We start from the raw sequence: 17,438 nt of genomic DNA, 5'->3' as shown, positions 1-17,438 counted from the left end.
GACCTGTAGCTCTTTGAGAGCAGAGGGCATTTTCACGTTTGCAGTATGCTTGGAGGGTGAAATTCTCTTCCCAGTCCTCCTCCTGGGACACATTCCCTGGGGCTGCAGTTTGGTACAACAATGGCTTTCCTATTGGGAACATCACAATCTTTGCAGAAGAGAAATCTCACATGGAAACCTGGAGTGGCTTCACCTCTCACCCAGCAGCAGCTCTAAGCTGGCGGAGGAGATGGCCTTGGATGGCATTTATCAGTCATGGCCTCACTGAGGTACTCCTCAGGTGCAGATAATCCCCCCAACCCCAGAACCTATTGCTCCGGATCCTCACCATCTCTTGCAGCCCTCAAGACTCACCTTATACCTTCCCCTGAGAGATGCCCACCAAATGCCTAAGCCTGGCACAGGCACATACGGCTCTGGGAGAGGACAAATGCTGCCATTCAGCTACAGGCAGTGTGGGAGCACACAGCCGTGTGCTTGCCGCACAAATGCAGGTCTCCTGGGAAAGGCACCAGAACATGGAAAGTACAGAAGAGAGGAGCTCAGGTTGTGCCCCCTGTTCCATGGACACCCTGGGCAAGCTGCCCGAGGCCCATTGTCCCAGACCAGCCCCTCACATCACCCTCTTCCAAGGCTGGCGGCTCACCCCAGCTATGAGGTAGTGCCCGGCCAGCTCCATCCTGCAGTCTCCATATCTGGATGGAGGGGGAAAGGGCAGCCTTGCACGGCCTCTTTTCTGCACCAACAGATCCTGGATCACTGTCTGCTGACCCCTGCATGGGGCACAAGGTCTGGGCAAGGCAGGGGTTGGGTGCTCAGATCTTCCAGCCTCTAGAGGATCATTCAATAGTCATTTAATAATAACCAAGCCCTTCCCATGCCGGAGATCTCTGGTTCCAGCTCCAGCTGAGCTCAGGCTTTCCTCACTCCAGCTCTGCATGCAAGAACAAGGTCTCAGTGCTCCCCTGGGGAAGCCCGTCCCCTTTCCACACTCTGTGCACGTTCACCCCGGCATCCGGAGCACTGGTGCTGCTGCCAGGGCAGAGGTGGAGGATCACCCAGAGCGGCTCCCCAGGGAAAAGCTGTGCACAGACCCAGCCCCAGCCCCAGCATGGCAGAGGGCAGCTGCAATCTCCCGACCCACCCTGCCAGTGCCAGCCTCACCTCAGCCCACTCCTGAAAGGCTCCAGTGCAGCCTTTGAGGGAGCTGGAGCTGCCTCGGGCCCCGGGGAATTCTGGCAGCAGGAGGGTTGGACATGGGCACAGCAGCAGTGGTGCCAGGAGCAGGGGGAGGACCAGGGAAACTGCGGTGAAGACTGCTGTCCTCAGCTGCATGACCAGGGCACTGGACGGCTGATGCCTCTGTGGCCGGCCAGGCTCCAGGTTCAGGGTGGATGCCAGCTCAAGGGCAGGAGCACCAGGATTTTCATGGCCTTCCAGTGCAGCCATGACTGTGGTGAAGGCAAGTGGGCAGACCCATGAACATGCAACTGCAAAGGCCAGTGCTGGAAAAGGCAGTGTGGGGCTGGAGAAGGACCTCCCTCTGCTCCCCAAGGGGAAGAGAGTCCCCAGGTGATGCTGGACTGTGCTTTGGTTGAGGGGAGGGGAGCAGAGGGCAGGGTAGAAGAGGCAGATGGAGCCTCCTGGGGTGTGTGAGGGAGGTTTCCCAAAGCCCAGGGCTGAGCCGGGCACCTCTGGATCTTCCCCCTGACTCTCTCCCAGCTGGGCTCACTCTGCCCTCCCCTAGGAGCTCTCATCCTGTGCCAGCCGTGCCAGAGCAGAGGCCGAGGAGCTGGAGGCGCCTCCAGCCAAGCTATGCCAGCCCCGGGGAAATGGTCCTGAGCACGGGGCAGGCTGAGCCCCTCCTCGTGTGTCCCGTCCTGCTGGGAGGGCACCATGGGGATGGGGAACAACCTGTGTCTGCCCTGGGGGCAGTGTGGGACATTTGGGGAGGGAGGTGAAGGAGACAGCCACCCTCCTGAAACAGCAGCTTTTCTGGTGGCTCAGGGTCTCTTCCAGTAGGATGGACATCTGTCATCAGCACTGTCACCTGTGGGAAAGCCCTGGGCAGGCATTTCAGAGACCATTCCCCATCTTCGCTGGCACTGGTCACTGAGAAACGAGCCCTGGATGCAGCCTGCGGTCCCCAACAGATCACACTGGGACTCTGAGCTCGTCCCCCAGAGCCCACAGGGCTCACAGGGCTCACAGGCAGAGCAGCAGGCCCTTTTGTGGGGCAATCCCTTGCGGGTATTTTTTGACCACAGCTTCTGAAGAAAGGCCAGACTGGAGGCATGTCACAGAGCAGATCTACTTTTATTCTAGGAATGTTCTTCTGGAGGCCAGGTCTGGCCTAAGGGTGCCCAACACCTGGTCCTGCCTGTGCTCACAGGACACATGCACATGGAAACACAACCCTGCCACCACCAGGTTATGAGAACTACTGGGTCACATACCCAGCACGGAGCACAGAAGGACACCATGGAAATGAAGAGAACAGATCTAAAAAGAGAAATTCCTGTTGCTGTGGGTGGATGTGTCTCCAGGAAAGTGGAGCCACCACGTGAAGGCTGCAGCCAGGAAATGCCAGCTGTGGCAATGGGGGGATGGCCCTGTCAAGCACAGGGTCTGTCCCTGCAAGCATCTGCCTGACTCCCCTCCCCTCCACTCCTCCTCCCCTTTTGTAGTGTTGGAACTGAGTGCTGCAGAGGGAAGGGATCAGCCCACGGTGACAGCTGGCTGCCACCCTCGCAGGACAGCGGTGTGAGACCATACCCTGACAGTGGCCAGGGATGTTGAGCTCTCCTAATGGACATGAGATGATCTTTACTCATCTGAGCCTGACTCTGTCCCCCTGAACTCCCTTCGTGTCAGTGCAAAAGAGACACTGCAAAGGGAAACTCCTCATTGCACTGAGGGCATCCGAGGGAGCTCAGATTAATGGTCTCTGAGGCTCCCCCACATCTGCTGATGAACGGGGAAGCCTGGCTTCCTGCTTCAACATGGTCTCTGGGTCACATTCAAATGAGCGATTCCTGAGGACAAGTGGCACGAACCATTTTCTTTTGTTGTTAAACAAGAATGTAATAGAGAAAAGAAAGAAAGAAAGAAATGAAGAACACATAGCTTTGATGCCAAATGCGCTGTGAATAATGAGTGGATGCACGTGAGACAGTTATTGGGGCTGATATTGTACCCATTGAACCAGTTTCCTCAGGGCCTCCTTGAGCTCCTTGTTCCTCATGCTGTAGATGAGAGGGTTCACTGCTGGAGGCACCACCGAGTACAGGACAGCCACCACCAGATCCAGAGCTGGGGAGGAGAGGGAGGGGGGCTTCAGATGGGCAAACAGGACAGTGCTGACAAACAGGGAGACCACGGCCAGGTGAGGGAGGCACATGGAAAAGGCTTTGTGTCATCCCTGCTCAGAGGGGATCCTCAGCACAACTGTGAAGATCTGCACATAGGACAGCACAATGAAAACAAAACACCCAAAGACTAAACAAAGACTAACCACAATAAGCCCAGCTTCCCTGAGGTAAGAGTGTGAGCAGGAGAGCTTGAGGATCTGGGTGATTTCACAGAAGAACTGCTCCACGACATTGCCTTCACAGAGTGGTATGGAAAAGGTGTTTGCAGTGTGCAGGAGAGCATTGAGAAAACCAGTGCCCCAGGCAGCTGCTGCCATTTTGACACAAGCTCTGCTGCCCAGGAGGGTCTCGTAGTGCAGGGGTCTGCAGATGGCAACAAAGCGGTCATAGGCCATGACTGTGAGAAGAGAATATTCTGCTGAAAAAAAGAAGAGAAGAAGGAAGACCTGGACAGTACATCCCAAGTAGGAAATGGCCCTGGTGTGCCACAGGGAATTGGCCATGGATTTGGGGACAGTGGTGGAGATGGAGCCCAGGTCGAGGAGGGAGAGGTTGAGGAGGAAGAAGTACATGGGGGTGTGGAGGCGGTGGCCACAGGCTACGGCTGTGATGATGAGGCTGTTTCCCAGGAGGGCAGCCAGGTAGATACCCAGGAAGAGTGAGAAGTGCAAGAGCTGCAGCTCCCGCTTGTCCATGAATGCCAGCAGGAGGAACTCATTCAGGGAGCTGCTGTTGGACATTATGTTCTCTCCAAGCATGGGAAACTGCCCAAAGAAGAAAAGACATTGAGATGTTAGGAGAGATTTTGCAAGCAAAAAACCCCACCAAAATGTTCCACTTCTCATAGACACACCCCCCCCACCTCGCCATTGCCTCTCTCTTTCCTCAGTTGGCTTTTGTGCAGCTCCCTTGCTTGAGCTCCACTGTGCACTGGCAGAGCCTGCTGTGAGGAGCTGGGGCCTCTGCCCACGGGCTCCAGTGGAGTCTGTCCTGCTGTACAGTGGTGGGCATGAAGGAATGGGGATGACTAGCTCTCACATGCAGAATTTCTGTCAGGTGAACTCCACTCATCACGCGGAAGGGCTTTTCAGCATCTTCATCACCAGTTCTAAAGAATGAGAGATGAGGAACAGAGGTTTAAGGAATTTTTAATATATATATTTTCTTGTAGATGTCCTTGCCACTCCTGGGGAGTGTTCCTCACAGGTAGAAATTCTTGGCATTTCTACTGAGAGTCCTGAGAGGAAAGGATTCGCTGCCACTTGGTGCAGAGTGAGGACAGCTACTCTGTCTATTACTCTTGCTCACAGATGTCCTGTGCTTACATCCCTTTGAGCTGGAGGATGATCACGCTCATATGCTGCCCTAAAAAGAAACCAGCTACTGCTGAGAGCACAGAAGTCCAGTTTCAAAGTGCACATCTTCAAATTTCTCTCCCTTTCTCAGGGCACTTGAGCGAGGTCTCCACACTCCCCTTCTAGCCAAGCACACACCGGGCTCTCTCCAGCTGCCCATTTACAACCTCCCACCCCCATTCCCATACTCTTCACATCTCTCTCTCTCAGATCTCACAGAGATGCTATGAGACATCTGTGCCTTTTCTGGAGGGCAGCTCAAAGCCTGGCAGGAAGCAACGGGGAAACAGTCAAAGGACTGTTAGGACTGAAGATGGAATCTCCTTAAGGGAAAGTCAGTTCATTTTCCGACTCCACAGACTGCATTTCCTGGAGCAGCACAGGCCAGAAGGGGGCTGGGGCAACCCCCCTCCCATGCAGACCCCTTCTGTTGCACATCTTGCAGTGTTGGTGTCTGAACTGCAGCTGGAACGCCCTAACCCCAGGCAGCCCATGAGAAGCATAGGAGCCCCATGGACAGGAGGGGAAATGAGGAGCAACACCATGATCCTTCTGCCAAGGGAGGCAATCAGAGAGACACAGATGGGCACTCGGCAAAGCCTTCATCTGACCCCGGTGGGCATGACACCTCACAGAAGGTGACATTGCAGGGCAATTGCACTTAGCCCTTTTGTCGGGCAGCACAAAATGGGCCCGGGGCAGGAGAGATGCCCCTCTCCTCTGCTGGGGGTCTGGCTGCAGAAAAGGTGGCTCATGCCCTGGGGTCCATGACTGTCAGGGCAGAGGCTCTGCTGAGGGGGAGAGGAGACACGGGGGCTTGCTCAGAGGAAGGTGTCTGTGTCAGAGGGACTGACCATGACTTGCCCAAATCCATCCTCCCATGATGAGTCTGTCGGCAATTCTCTCTCCTTCCCTGCCCATCTCTGCTGCCTGGCGCTGTCCCTGCTGAGAGCTGTTTCTAAGTCCCAACATCTTTCCCTGGTCAGTGCTCACAGATCCCATCCCACCCTGTGTGTTCTCAGCTCTGCCCTACAGAAACCTCCCGGGTCAGGGCACTGACCAGGGGCACCTCCGTGTTTGCAGGTCCTAAAGGAGCAGGTGACACAAACCCTGACGAGGCCAGAGAAAGTGATGTTGGTGCTGTCTGTAGGTTGAGGTGGGCATGAAGCAGCTTGCTGATGTCTCTCACAGACCTAGTGACCTCTGAGAGCGAAGGTTTGGGAGTTCCTTGCCAAACCAGAAAACTCTTTCCTTTTTTCTCCCTGACAACATTAGAAAACTGAAAGTGCAGACACCAGAAGGAAAGCTCCTTCCCTTTCAAATAGCCTTTTTTTTGTTTTTAAACTTTCCTCTGAAAAGACTCCTCAGAAACGTCCTGTGCATAAGCTGGAGGTGTGAGCAGCCCCGATCCATGCAACACCCTCTCAATGGAGAATGAACCTGCCCTGACAAGGAGGAGCACTCTTCCCACCCAGAGCTTCTCCCCGCAGCACTGTGGGGAGTTTCCTGGGTAGGCTGAGTGCTGACCCTCGCAGACAGCAGAGTCACTGCCCCAGGCACACAGCACCCTGGGGTGCAGGGACGCTGCTCTGAATCACAGCCCTGGGCAGACCTCTGTGCACACCCTGGCTTCACACCCTGCAGCCGTCCCTGGGAGAAAGGAGAAGGATGCCCTGTCCCTGTGACAGTGTGGCTGGGAATCCCTGCTCTGAAGCAGCTCCTACTCCTCGGCACTGCAGAAGCCAGGAGAGACACCCCCCAAAACCCATCAGTCATGGGAAGGGCTGCATTTAGAAGACCCCTCCAGGAAACTCAGTAGCATTGCTCCACAGCCAGTGACTTACCATGTCAAGGGCTGTGAAGGTTCCCCCCACAATGAGCTCTCCTCTGTCCTCCCACTCCACACTGCCTTTCACTTCTCTCTGTCTTCTCTCATCTTATGTCAGCAAGAGCAGGCAGTAGCTGGAGCCCTGCTGCTCTTGGCAGAGCAGCTGCTCCTGCACAGAGCTGTCTCTCAGCAGTGCTGCCTGGTTGCCAGGAGCTCCCTTTGTCCCAGGAGCCTGGCCCCACTCGGGAACCTGTGGCCCAGCTGAAGCTGTGATTTTATTTGTCCTTTGTACTCCCTCCCCCTGGGAAATGCTCACTAAGGCAGACTAAAGTAATCACTGATGTTCCCTCTCTAAACAGTGAAGAGACACTGATTCCAGCACTGTACTTGGTCTCATCAGAGGAGGGTTAGCTCAGAGAGGAGGAAATGTCCCACTCTGGAAGCCCCTACTCCCTTCTCTTAACTAGGTAGGACACCTAGACAAGGGAGTTCATTTTCCCACGGTTCAGGTATCGGTTCCAAAGAGTCAATCTGGGCATTTCATGCCAGGTCAGAAATGCTGAGGTGGAGTGGGATTCCACTCCCTCCCGTGAACTCCACAAACACACAGGAGGTGGGATTCCCCTTGCCCAGCTGAAGTGTGCACAACAGAGATGCCTATACACAAGATCCTACCGTTCTGATCACTGGAGATGGAAGGTGGGAGTCAGTTGCTCACACACAAACACCTGGCGACATTTGAAGAGACAGCGGTGGTCCAAGACATGTGCCAGTGTCCGCTTGCTCTGAAAGAGGAACCATGAGACCTGCATCCTTCTAGAGCATCAGGTGGAGGCTAGGTGGGAAATGTCCTTGTCCATCTCAAATGACAATAGGTACTTATTACTACTACTAAAGCTCCAGTCACTACAGAGTTGACAAACAAGCAGATCCCTACATTGCAAACAGCTAGTGCAATTCAGTGCAGACACTTGATTCAGTGACATAGAAATAGGCCAGCAGGGTCATGTCAGATGCCTGGCGTGTCCAGCACAACCTCACGTCCCTAGCAGATACAGCATGGGACCTACAGGAAAACATGTCCTTTTGGAGTGGTTGCTGGGCAAGTGCCGCGGCCATCTTGTGTTCACTACCTATGCTCAAACAACTGAATCCCACCACTGCCTTTAGGCCAAGTCCATCCCATCTACATCCAAGCGTGCTGCATAAATGGAAGAGGCACATCACACCAAGGTCTCCACTCATGTCTCTGCACTCTCAAACTCTTCAAGCTCTTCTCACTCTGAACCTCTTCTCACCCTGAACCTTTTCTCACCCCCAGATGATATGAATAGAGATTGTGCTCATGATGTCCACAGAGTGGCTGGATCACAGGCTGTCCAGGCCCCGGGACTTCTTCAGGGGCACCTTGTCCTTGCTGCAGATCGGTTCACTTCTGTCACAGGGCACAAGGTGATGCAGAGCCAGCTCGGGCAGCAAACCACTCTCCTGCCATTCCTGCACAGCCCTGCTCTGTTTCTCCTTGGCCTTTGGTACTGCAGGGTTTGCTCTCTCAGTGGGAACCTCCTTTCACCATTACATTGCCACCTCCTAGCTATGCCAGTGTGCCACTGCTCTGAAGTGGGGCCATTGCAAACATGGGGTCCTTGGCTCTTGGTTACAGCTTTCACCATGATCAGTCTGTGTTCTGTGTCACAGCTGAGGTTCTGCAGCCCAAATATATGCAAATACATGCAGCCTAAGGTACAGATGGGAGCAGATGGAGATGTATAAGCTGTCACAGGAGTGAAACAGCAGAGTCCAAGCAGTCCAGGAGGTTTCTGGAGGGTGCCAGGGACAACTTCGTAGCACAGCTGCCAGGTGGACCAAGAAGGGTGATGCTTTCCTGGATGTGGAAGTTGGAAACAAGGAGGAATTGAGCAGGGGTGGGATAGTCAGCGTCAGCCTTGCCTACAGTGACCATGAAAGAGTGGAGTTTCAGATCCTGAAGGGAGCCAGGAAGAACTGTAGCACAGTACAGACCCTGGACTCCAGAGGAGTACACTTGGGCTTCTTCAAGGGGCTGGTGGGGCAGCCCATGGGAGGCAGCTCTGAAGGGCCCAGCAGCTCAGCAAAAGCCAGCAGATCTTTAAGGACACCATCCACCAAGCACAAGAATGGCTCATACTCTTACTCAGTACAACTAGCAGACATCTCAGGGGACCAGCTTGGCTAAACAGGGAGCTGGCACCTGAGTTGCAGGGCAATAAGGCACCCTATGGGAAGGGGAAGGCAGGAGAGGCCGCAAAGGAGGCATTTAGAAATATTGTCCAGTGACATAGGCATGGTGTTAAGGGAAGCCAAAGCTTTCCTAGGATAGACACTTAGAGGGGATGTCAAGGGCATGCACATGAGCTGCTACTGCTCCAGCAAGAATAAAAAGGGAAAGGCGGGATCACTGCTGAATGGGGCAAGGAGTCTAGCAACAGCAGAGGCAGATAGGTCTGAGAGACTCCACACCTTGTTAGCTTCACTTTTCCCAAACAAGGGCTCCCAGCCCGCTGTGCTTCCACTCAGGACTCTTGAGGAGAAAAGCAACCAACAGTGGAGGAGGACTGGTGAGGGATTACTTGTGAGAACTCAAACTATACAAGTCAGTGGAGTTGGGCAGCTGCACACAAGGATGCTGGGAGGGCTCACTGCTGTCACAGCAAAGCCACTCGCTATCATCTTTGGAAGGGTGAGGAGACTGGGTAAGTTCCCAGTTTCTGAAGAAAGGCCAATATTAGATCCACCTTCAAAAAAGGCTAAAAGGACAACCTGGGGAGCTGCAGGCAGTTCAGCCTCACTTTGGTGAGCAGCACGCCATGGAGTGAATCCTCTCAGGTCACATTTCTGGGCACACGAGGCAGAAGAAGGGGATAGGGAATGGTCAGTATGGATTTACTCAGTGTAAATGGTGCCTCACTAACCTGAATGCCTTCTACAATTAAAAAAATATATTTGTGGCTGGAGAAGAGTAATTGTCTTTTACGTAGACTTTAGCAAGATGTTTGACGCTGTCTCCCACAATATTCTTGTATGCATGTTAGAGCACTACAGTCTAGACGGGTGGACAACCAGGTAGGTAGAAAGATGATGAGGCTCAGAGGGCAGTGGTGAATTGGTACTCTTCCTGGAGGCCAGGGAGAAGTGCAGCACCACTCATCTCCCCAGGAACCTGTCCCTTTTATCATCTTGATTAGTGACACAGAGCAGGCAACACTCATCATGCTGGTAGATGACCCCAAACTCGAGGCAGGTGGGACCAGCCATATGCTTGAGGGCTGCCCTTCAGAGGGACCTAGACAGGCAGGAGGAAGAGGCTGTCAGGAATCTCCCAATATTCACCAAGGGCAAATGCCAGGTCTTGTGCCTGGGGTAAACCAACACCCTGCAGTGTTACAGGCTGGGGCGTAAGTGCCTAGGGAGCAGCTCTGTGAAACAAGACCTGAGGGTCCTGGTAGACAGGGGACAAAATATGAGCCATCAGCATTCCCTGGCAGCAAAGAAGGCCAAAAGCCTCCTGGGCTGTATGACCAGGAGCCCAGCCAGGAGGTCCAGGGAGATGATGATCCCCCTCTAGTCAGTATTCATTACACCCAGTACAGAATTGCAAGAAAGAGAAAGAGGTTGGTAACTGGGAATGAGCGTGGCAAGAGGGCTCTCAAGATAGACGGGGAGCTGAAGCACTTGCTCTGTGAGGAAATGGGGCTTGTTCAGCCTGGAGAAGAGATGGCTTTGGAGGAATCTCAGATCAGCCTTCCAATGGCTATGAGGAGGTCATCAGGAAGATGGAGGCAGGCTCTTCACCGTAGTGCATGATGGGAGGCCAAGAGGCAATGGGCATAAGTTGAAAGAAGAGTCATTCATGCAGGAGATAAGGAAAAGCTTTTCCACTAAGAGGTGGGTCAAGCACTGGAAGTGGTTACCAAGACAGGCTGTGCAGTCTCCTCCCTTGGAGGTTTCCAAGACCAGACTGGATCAAGGCCAGAGTAACCTGCTCTGATGCCAGAGCTGATTCTGCTGTGAGCAAGGAGATTGGGCTAGAGACCTCCTCAGGTCCCTTCCACCTTGAAGGAATCTATGATTTGTCCTCCTCTGGGTCTTCACTTGTTGATGTCAGGGAAAGCATGCAGGTTCCCCATGACAGTGGAAGCAGGTCAGCTTTCTTGTCCTTCTCCAGTCAGACTTGTTCCGATGCAGGGCTTCTTGGCAGGGACCCCCAAAGCAGCCCTGATCAATCCTTTGCTTCACTTTTGATTTCCTTTTTTTTTTCTTTTCCCCCTTTTAAGTTCATCTCTTTCACCATCCTGATCTCCTCCCATACAGTTAGCCCACCCATGCTTATTCCCCCACATAATTTCCCCTTTGGTGCTACTGCACCAATTTTTTTTTTCTCCTCTCTTGGCACAGAAGAGCTTCAGTCCAAAAGGACCTTGAGACATTTGGGTGATTCAGCTATGTCATGAAGATTTACCAGGAGAAGCGTCAAGTCCTGCACCTAGTGGGGAAAAACCTCATCCATGAGGAGAGGTGGAGAGATTAAGAAAGCCAATGTCACGCCAGTCTTCAAAAAGGGCAAGAAGGAGGAGCCAGGAAACTACAGGCCTGTCAGCCTCACCTCCATCCCTGGAAAGGTGATGGAACAGCTCATCCTGGAGGTCCTCACTCAGCGTCTGGAGGACGAGAGGGTGATCAGGAGTAGTCAGCATGGGTTCACCAAAGGGTGACATTCATGCTTGACCAATCTGATAGCCTTCTGTGATGGAGTGACTGGCTGGGGAGATGAGGGCAGAGCAGTGGATGTTGTCTACCTGGACTTCAGCAAGGCTTTGGACACTGTCTCCCATCACATCCTCGTAGCTAAACTCAGGAAGTGCGGGCTAGATGAGTGGACGGTGAGGTGGATTGAGAACTGGCTAGATGGCCGAGCTCAGAGCACTGCCAAGGTCAGTGGTGCAGTCTAGTTGGAGGCCTGTAGCTAGCGGTGTCCCCCAGGGGTCAGCCCTAGGTCCAGTCTTGTTCAGTGTATTCATCAGTGACCTGGAGGAAGGGACAGAGTACACCCTCAGCAAGTTTGCTGATGATACTAAACTGGGGGGAGAGGCTGACACACCAGAAGACTGTGCTGCCATTCAGAGGGACCTGGACAGGCTGGAGAGCTGGGCGGAGAGGAACCTCCTGAAGTTCAACAAAGGCAAGTGCAAGGTCCTGCACCTAGGCAGGAATAACCCCATGCAACAGTACAGGCTGAGGGGGTGGACGTGCTGGGAAGCAGCTCTGCCGAGAAGGACTTGGGAGTCCTGGTGGACAAATTAAGCATGAGCCAGCAGTGTGCCCTTGTGGCCAAGAAGGCCAATGGCATCCTGGGGTGCATTAGGTAGTATTGCCAGCAGGTGGAAGGAGGCGATCCTGCCCCTCTCCTCAGCCCTGGTGGAGGTGATCCTGCCCCTCTCCAGCCTCACCTGGAGGACTGCATCCAGTTCTGGGCTCTCCAGGACAAGAGAGACATGGCACTACTGGAGAGAGTCCAGCGGAGGGCTACAAAGATGATGAGGGGACTGGAGCATCTCTCCTATGAAGAAAGGCTGAGAGAGTTGGGCATGTTCAGTCTGGAGAAGAGAAGACTGAGAGGGGATCTCATAAACATGTATAAGCAACTAAAGGGGGAAGTGTCAAGTGGATGAGGCCAATCTCTTCTCCATGGTGCCCAGCAACAGGACAAGAGGCAATGGGCAGAAACTGAAACACAGGAAGTTCCACCTAAACCTGAGAAAAAACTTCTTGACTGTGAGGGTGACAGAGCAGGGGAACAGGTTGCCCAGAGAGGTAGTGGAGTCTCCTTCACTGGAGATATTCAAAACCCGTCTGGATGTGATCCTGGGCAATATGATCTAGAGGACCCTGCTTGAGCAGGGAGGTTGGACTAGATGATCTCCAGAGGTCCCATCCAACCTTAACCATTCTGTGATTCTGTGATTTGGGCCTCTTTATCCTGCTGAAGTGGAGGCGAAAGGCAGCAGAGTAGGAGCCTGTGACTGCTTGAAAGGTGGATTCAGAGATGGTAGGGCTCCTCTGGGTAGTGGCAAACAGCATGAGAAGGGGAAAGAGCCACACAGAGCAGCTTGAGAGGTTCAGACATGGTATTAGGAAATGGAAATGTCACTCAAAGGGTAGTGCTGTGCTGTGGTGCTACAGGTCACCCAGAAGGGAGCCTGGGATCAGCCCCGGCTTTATGTTTCAAGGAAAAGACTGTGAGGACAGGGAGACATCAGTAGAGGTAAGTTGATTCCAAGTGAAAGCAAGGTGGGGAAGCAGGTTGGGTGTCTACAGTCTGCAGGGAAACAGGCACAGGCATGGGAAAGCATAGGACAGCCTGTGGTGGAGACAAGCCAAGGGCACTGCCAAGGCTGAAAGCCTCCAACTGAGGTCTTTGTCCTCCTGCCTATGGCTGTTGTCTCTGGCACCAAGGCCTGTGACAAGATGCCATTTCCTTATAGCATAGTGCCTTTGCTGCTTCCTCATCCCCAGGGAGCCCAGGAGGTGCCCTGTCCTTGTCCTGCACTCAGTGGTGCACACCCCCCACCCTCACACTGCCCCAGCAAGAGCCCTGAGCAAAGCATGAGGGAGAAGATGATCCTACCCAGGGGCTGGCTGTCAGCGCCTGGCCATTCTGCTTGATAAAACACACCAAGGGTTACTTGGCATCAGAGCCACCCACACATTTCCTTTGCCTACCTGCAATCAGGGCCTCCAACTTCCTGCTCTAATCAGCCCCTGGGGAAGGTTTGCGAGTAATGGCCCTCAGTGGGACCTATTAACACTCCAAGAAAATGTAGAGTTTACTTCTGACTTCAACTTGTTGAGAGGTTTCTTCAGTCTCCTCTCCATAGCTGAGGTTCATGGACTCAGCACCAAATATATGACCCCGAGAGGGTCATTAAAATGCAAAAGCCCTAAGGAGCCATGTCTCTTGCCATCATTTTCCTCAGCTCTCCAGTTCTTCTGTGGCTAACTGGAGAGGTTTCAGGAGTGCATTTAGAAGAGGAAGATCTCAATGAGCACCTGAAAAAGATGTTGGCTTCTTAAGCCTTCTTATTTCTTCAGAAGATGTGATATGCATATTCTCCGATTCAGACTGACCCAGAGCGTCTCCTAACCGAGTCTGGACATGTGGGAAAAGCAGTATCCTTGATGCGAGACATGTAGGGACAACCTTCCTCCTCACCTCCCCAACCCCACTATTTCTCTCTTCAGCCACTGGGCACTTAACATCACTCCTGTTAAAATCTAACCCTTTTGCCACTCCAGTCTGTACCTGAATGTTACAGCTTCTATGCAGCAATTCCCACCTCCTTTCCTTACAGAACCAGTTACAGGCACAAGAGAATTTTTCTTAATCGCAAACAAACAAAATAAAAGATGTTACAGTTTAATACAAAGTAAATACATTCCACAACTCTATGTTAAGTCCAAGCTGCCTCCACTGAGGTCCACTTTCCACAGGGAATAACCTTCCTTGAGCTGTTTTTGACAGGTATGTAGGAAAAGATAGATAGAAAGACAGCTAAGGAGCTGGCTGGAGAGACAATCAGACTCCTGAAAGATGAGGCAAGCTTCAGACTCCCTGGAGCTCAGAGCACCTACTACACAGTTGAGTGGTATCTGAATGGATGAAGAGCAAGGGGTGGAGGAAGACTGGAAAACAAGGGAAGGTGTCTATGCCCAGATAGTCTGATGCAAAGGAAACTTTGGACATGACCAACTTAATCAGGACATGTGAAAACATGTGAGAGATGACTGAGATTACCTCCACAGCATAATAGGCAGAGCAGTGGTAACCCAAGCTGAGGGGCCTCTCAGTATTTCTTCGCCTGAGATTCATCCCGTTCCTCCAAATTCCCATGATTTTTTCCTGATGGGAAAACATTGACATGTGTATTAAAATTAGTCAATCATTTCAGCTGGTGAAAGTGTGTTTGTATGTTCTTCACCTTTCCAGGCAGAGCTCACGTGTCTACGCACAAGTATCCAGTGGTACTTGGAGAGGTCTCAGTGTCTCTGAGGTACCTGCCTGGGCCTGGCAGCTCTCCCTGGGGACCTGCAGGAGACTGGAGCCCCTCGGAGCTGCAGAGGGGACCAGGGCACCTACAGCAGCACCAGACATCCATGACCCTGTGACTGCATCCCACCCCACTTCTGAAAAACACTTTCCTTTAAAAAAAAAAAAAAACACACACTATATTAAAAAGGACAAAAAAGCCAAGAAGGATGATAAGAACACAAAGCAGTTCAAGAGCTGAAGAGTGTAACAAAACATTTCTTCACTTTAAAGCATTCCTCCAAAAAACCCTTTCTGAAAGATGACCTCTTTAATACAAACACTCTAAGCTGCATGGTTATATGTATTTCACAAGAGAGCTGGGATATCTTACATCTTTGGTTAAACATCAACTCATGAGAAAGGCAAACCCAAATCAAATAAGGGATGGAACTCAAGGAGAATAACAAAAATCAAACCAAAAAAAAAAAGAGGACAAAGCATTCTTTAGACATTCACATTTATTTCACTACTTGTGGCATTTCCCAGCACCTCTCAATTATACTCTGTATTAGCAAATACACCTTTCATTTGTTTTCCTTCTTGGAGAGCCCATATTTCAAAATGGACAAGATGGCACTTCTGAGTGCTTGGTTTTTTGCTCTCCAACTCTTCATTGCATAAAGGAGTTACCATCAATCAGAAATGCATTTTTTGGCTTCATACACTCTCGTTCTAAAAGTAGTACAGACCTAAATGAACTGCGGTTCAGTACACCATAGCAGTCACAGTCTAAACTTTGCCCTCTTTCATCTCTTCTCATCAAAAAGGGTGCACTCAAGCATATAAAGTGCATTTAAGAATACCTTGGAAAAGACCTTGTTCTTCCTCTCTCTTTCTGTTCTAGTTGAAAAATCAGAAATGGTGAATGAATAGTGGGCTGCTTTGCAGCTTGCGGACTAGATGTGAAGCACACAGTCACTGAGGTAGATTAATACATACAACACGAGGAGCTGAAAGTCACTAAACAAAACACTGCTTGTTCAGCCAACTACAACTCACATCTCATTGCCTAGTAAGAGCCAGCGCTTCTTGGCCAGGATAAGTCTATTACTGACCAGGTAAGTCAATGGACAGACATGTAAAGATGTAACGACACCTTTTAAGCTGGAGTTGAGAAAATAAGTGCAGGCAGTCACAGTGTCCCACTGGCATAAGTAAAATGACCTCGTCATAGTCTTTGTGTCCTTCAGGTGCTTCTGGGTCTTCCTCTATGAGGAAAATACAGAAAATACAGCAAGCAAGAGACTAACTACCTCCAGGGAGAAACACTGGCTGCTATTTGGGGAGGGCAGTGTTTCATTCTTGGTGTCAGAAGAAGCCAAAAAAGCCAGACCGAAACTCAACACAGTTCTGATCTCTGATCAAAATAATTTCAGTTTCTAGGCAAGCTAATACTTGTTCTCTGTTTTCTTCATTAGTTCTAGCCAATGATTTTCTATGCATGTTTTCCAACTCCTAAACAGGAATGAATGCACAAGGGAAACGCAAACTGCATTTTTATCAGTAGGCACAATAACTTCCATAGGTTGGTAGAGGAATTTTATGGCAAGCCTGAGTCCCACGCCCTCCTGTGCGGCACCTATCACCACCAGAAACAAGATTTTCATTTGTTCCTATGCTGGCCCATGGGTGCTGCAAGGCATGAGCCTTCCACCTCCATGGCAGGCATTCAGGTAGAAGCTGCTCTCAGTGCAAGGTCTTGCTCTCTCCCTGCACAAGGGCAAAGCCATCTCATTGACTTGCACTTAGGCTACATCCGCTAATTTCTCAGAGAGTTACTGTCCCCACCACTGGGAAAAGAAGAAAACAGCTGAACCACTGCTTTGCAGACTACAGACAAAAATCTGTGTGCCAGCTGCTTTGTGAAAGAAGGCATCAGAGACATAATTCAAATGAGAGTTCCTCACCTGAAGGCATCACAGTGTTACTCTCACAAGGCACATTTAACCACAGCTGCTGCTGAGGGATTGTTCCCACCATCATCTTTCCTGCAGAAGGCAGGCAGGTGATTCTGAACACAGAAACATGCCACTCCATAGGAAGTCCTAGGAGAAAGAGGCAGAAACATGCTTCAGCAGCCAGCTGCCAGTTCTTCCAGGTGACAAAGCTCACCTGAAGAACACTCAACACCTGCCCCTTGCGGGGCAGCATGGCTTTGCCCACCCCACTCCTAAATGCATGCAAGACAGGACAACCCAGCAAAACCACATTTCCTTCACTCACAACAACTCGCAAGCCCCTTAGTACAAGCTGCCTCTGGAAACAACCAGTGTTTTCACAGCTCCAAGGGTTAAACACATTCCCCCCCAGAAGACACAAAGACCAGATACATGGCAAAGCCACTGGCTGCAGTCCCTTGCTCCAGAGGAACTGCACAGCTCCTGCTGGGAAGTAAAGGGCATCTAAGGGGGCACAAGGAAGTTGTTATCTCCCATTACTGCAAACGTCCAGACACTACAAAGGTCACCCCTTTGTAGGGGAGAACACAGTTCTGCCTACAGCTAAGAAAGTCAGTGGCAAACTAAAGGCTCTCTCATACACTTCTAACACATATTTTCCCTTGGACAAACACCTTACAAAGCCTCTTCAGCCAAGAACTAGCCATCAGGGTGTTCTCTTTCCTCATTTTTTTTTTCTTTCTTTCTTTCTTTCCAGAGGGAAAGCTGGTCTCATTCTATACCTTCCAACAGAAGCTATATTCACATAACTGCTCTGGCTGATTTAGACTTCCTCGAGCAAATGATTTTAGACTTCAGCTG

The 17,438-nt window shown here is 51.5% G+C and overlaps 1 protein-coding gene and 1 long non-coding RNA gene across 2 annotated transcripts in view; one reads left to right on the top strand and one right to left on the bottom strand.

The window, feature by feature from the left end:
* Positions 1-17,438, top strand: part of LOC138063491 (uncharacterized) — a 224,207-nt gene that overhangs the window by 182,245 nt on the left and 24,524 nt on the right. The gene's annotated exons all lie outside the window — the stretch shown is intronic.
* On the bottom strand, positions 3,176-4,111 carry LOC104137774 (olfactory receptor 14A16). The gene is given in 1 exon segment (XM_009674010.2): positions 3,176-4,111. A coding segment is annotated over 1 exon segment (936 nt).

The sequence above is a fragment of the Struthio camelus genome, chromosome 32 (genome assembly GCF_040807025.1).
Source record: "Struthio camelus isolate bStrCam1 chromosome 32, bStrCam1.hap1, whole genome shotgun sequence".
NCBI lineage: Eukaryota > Metazoa > Chordata > Aves > Struthioniformes > Struthionidae > Struthio > Struthio camelus.
The sequence above is the reverse complement of the archived record's forward strand: the minus strand, read 5'-3'. Positions and strand labels throughout refer to the sequence as shown.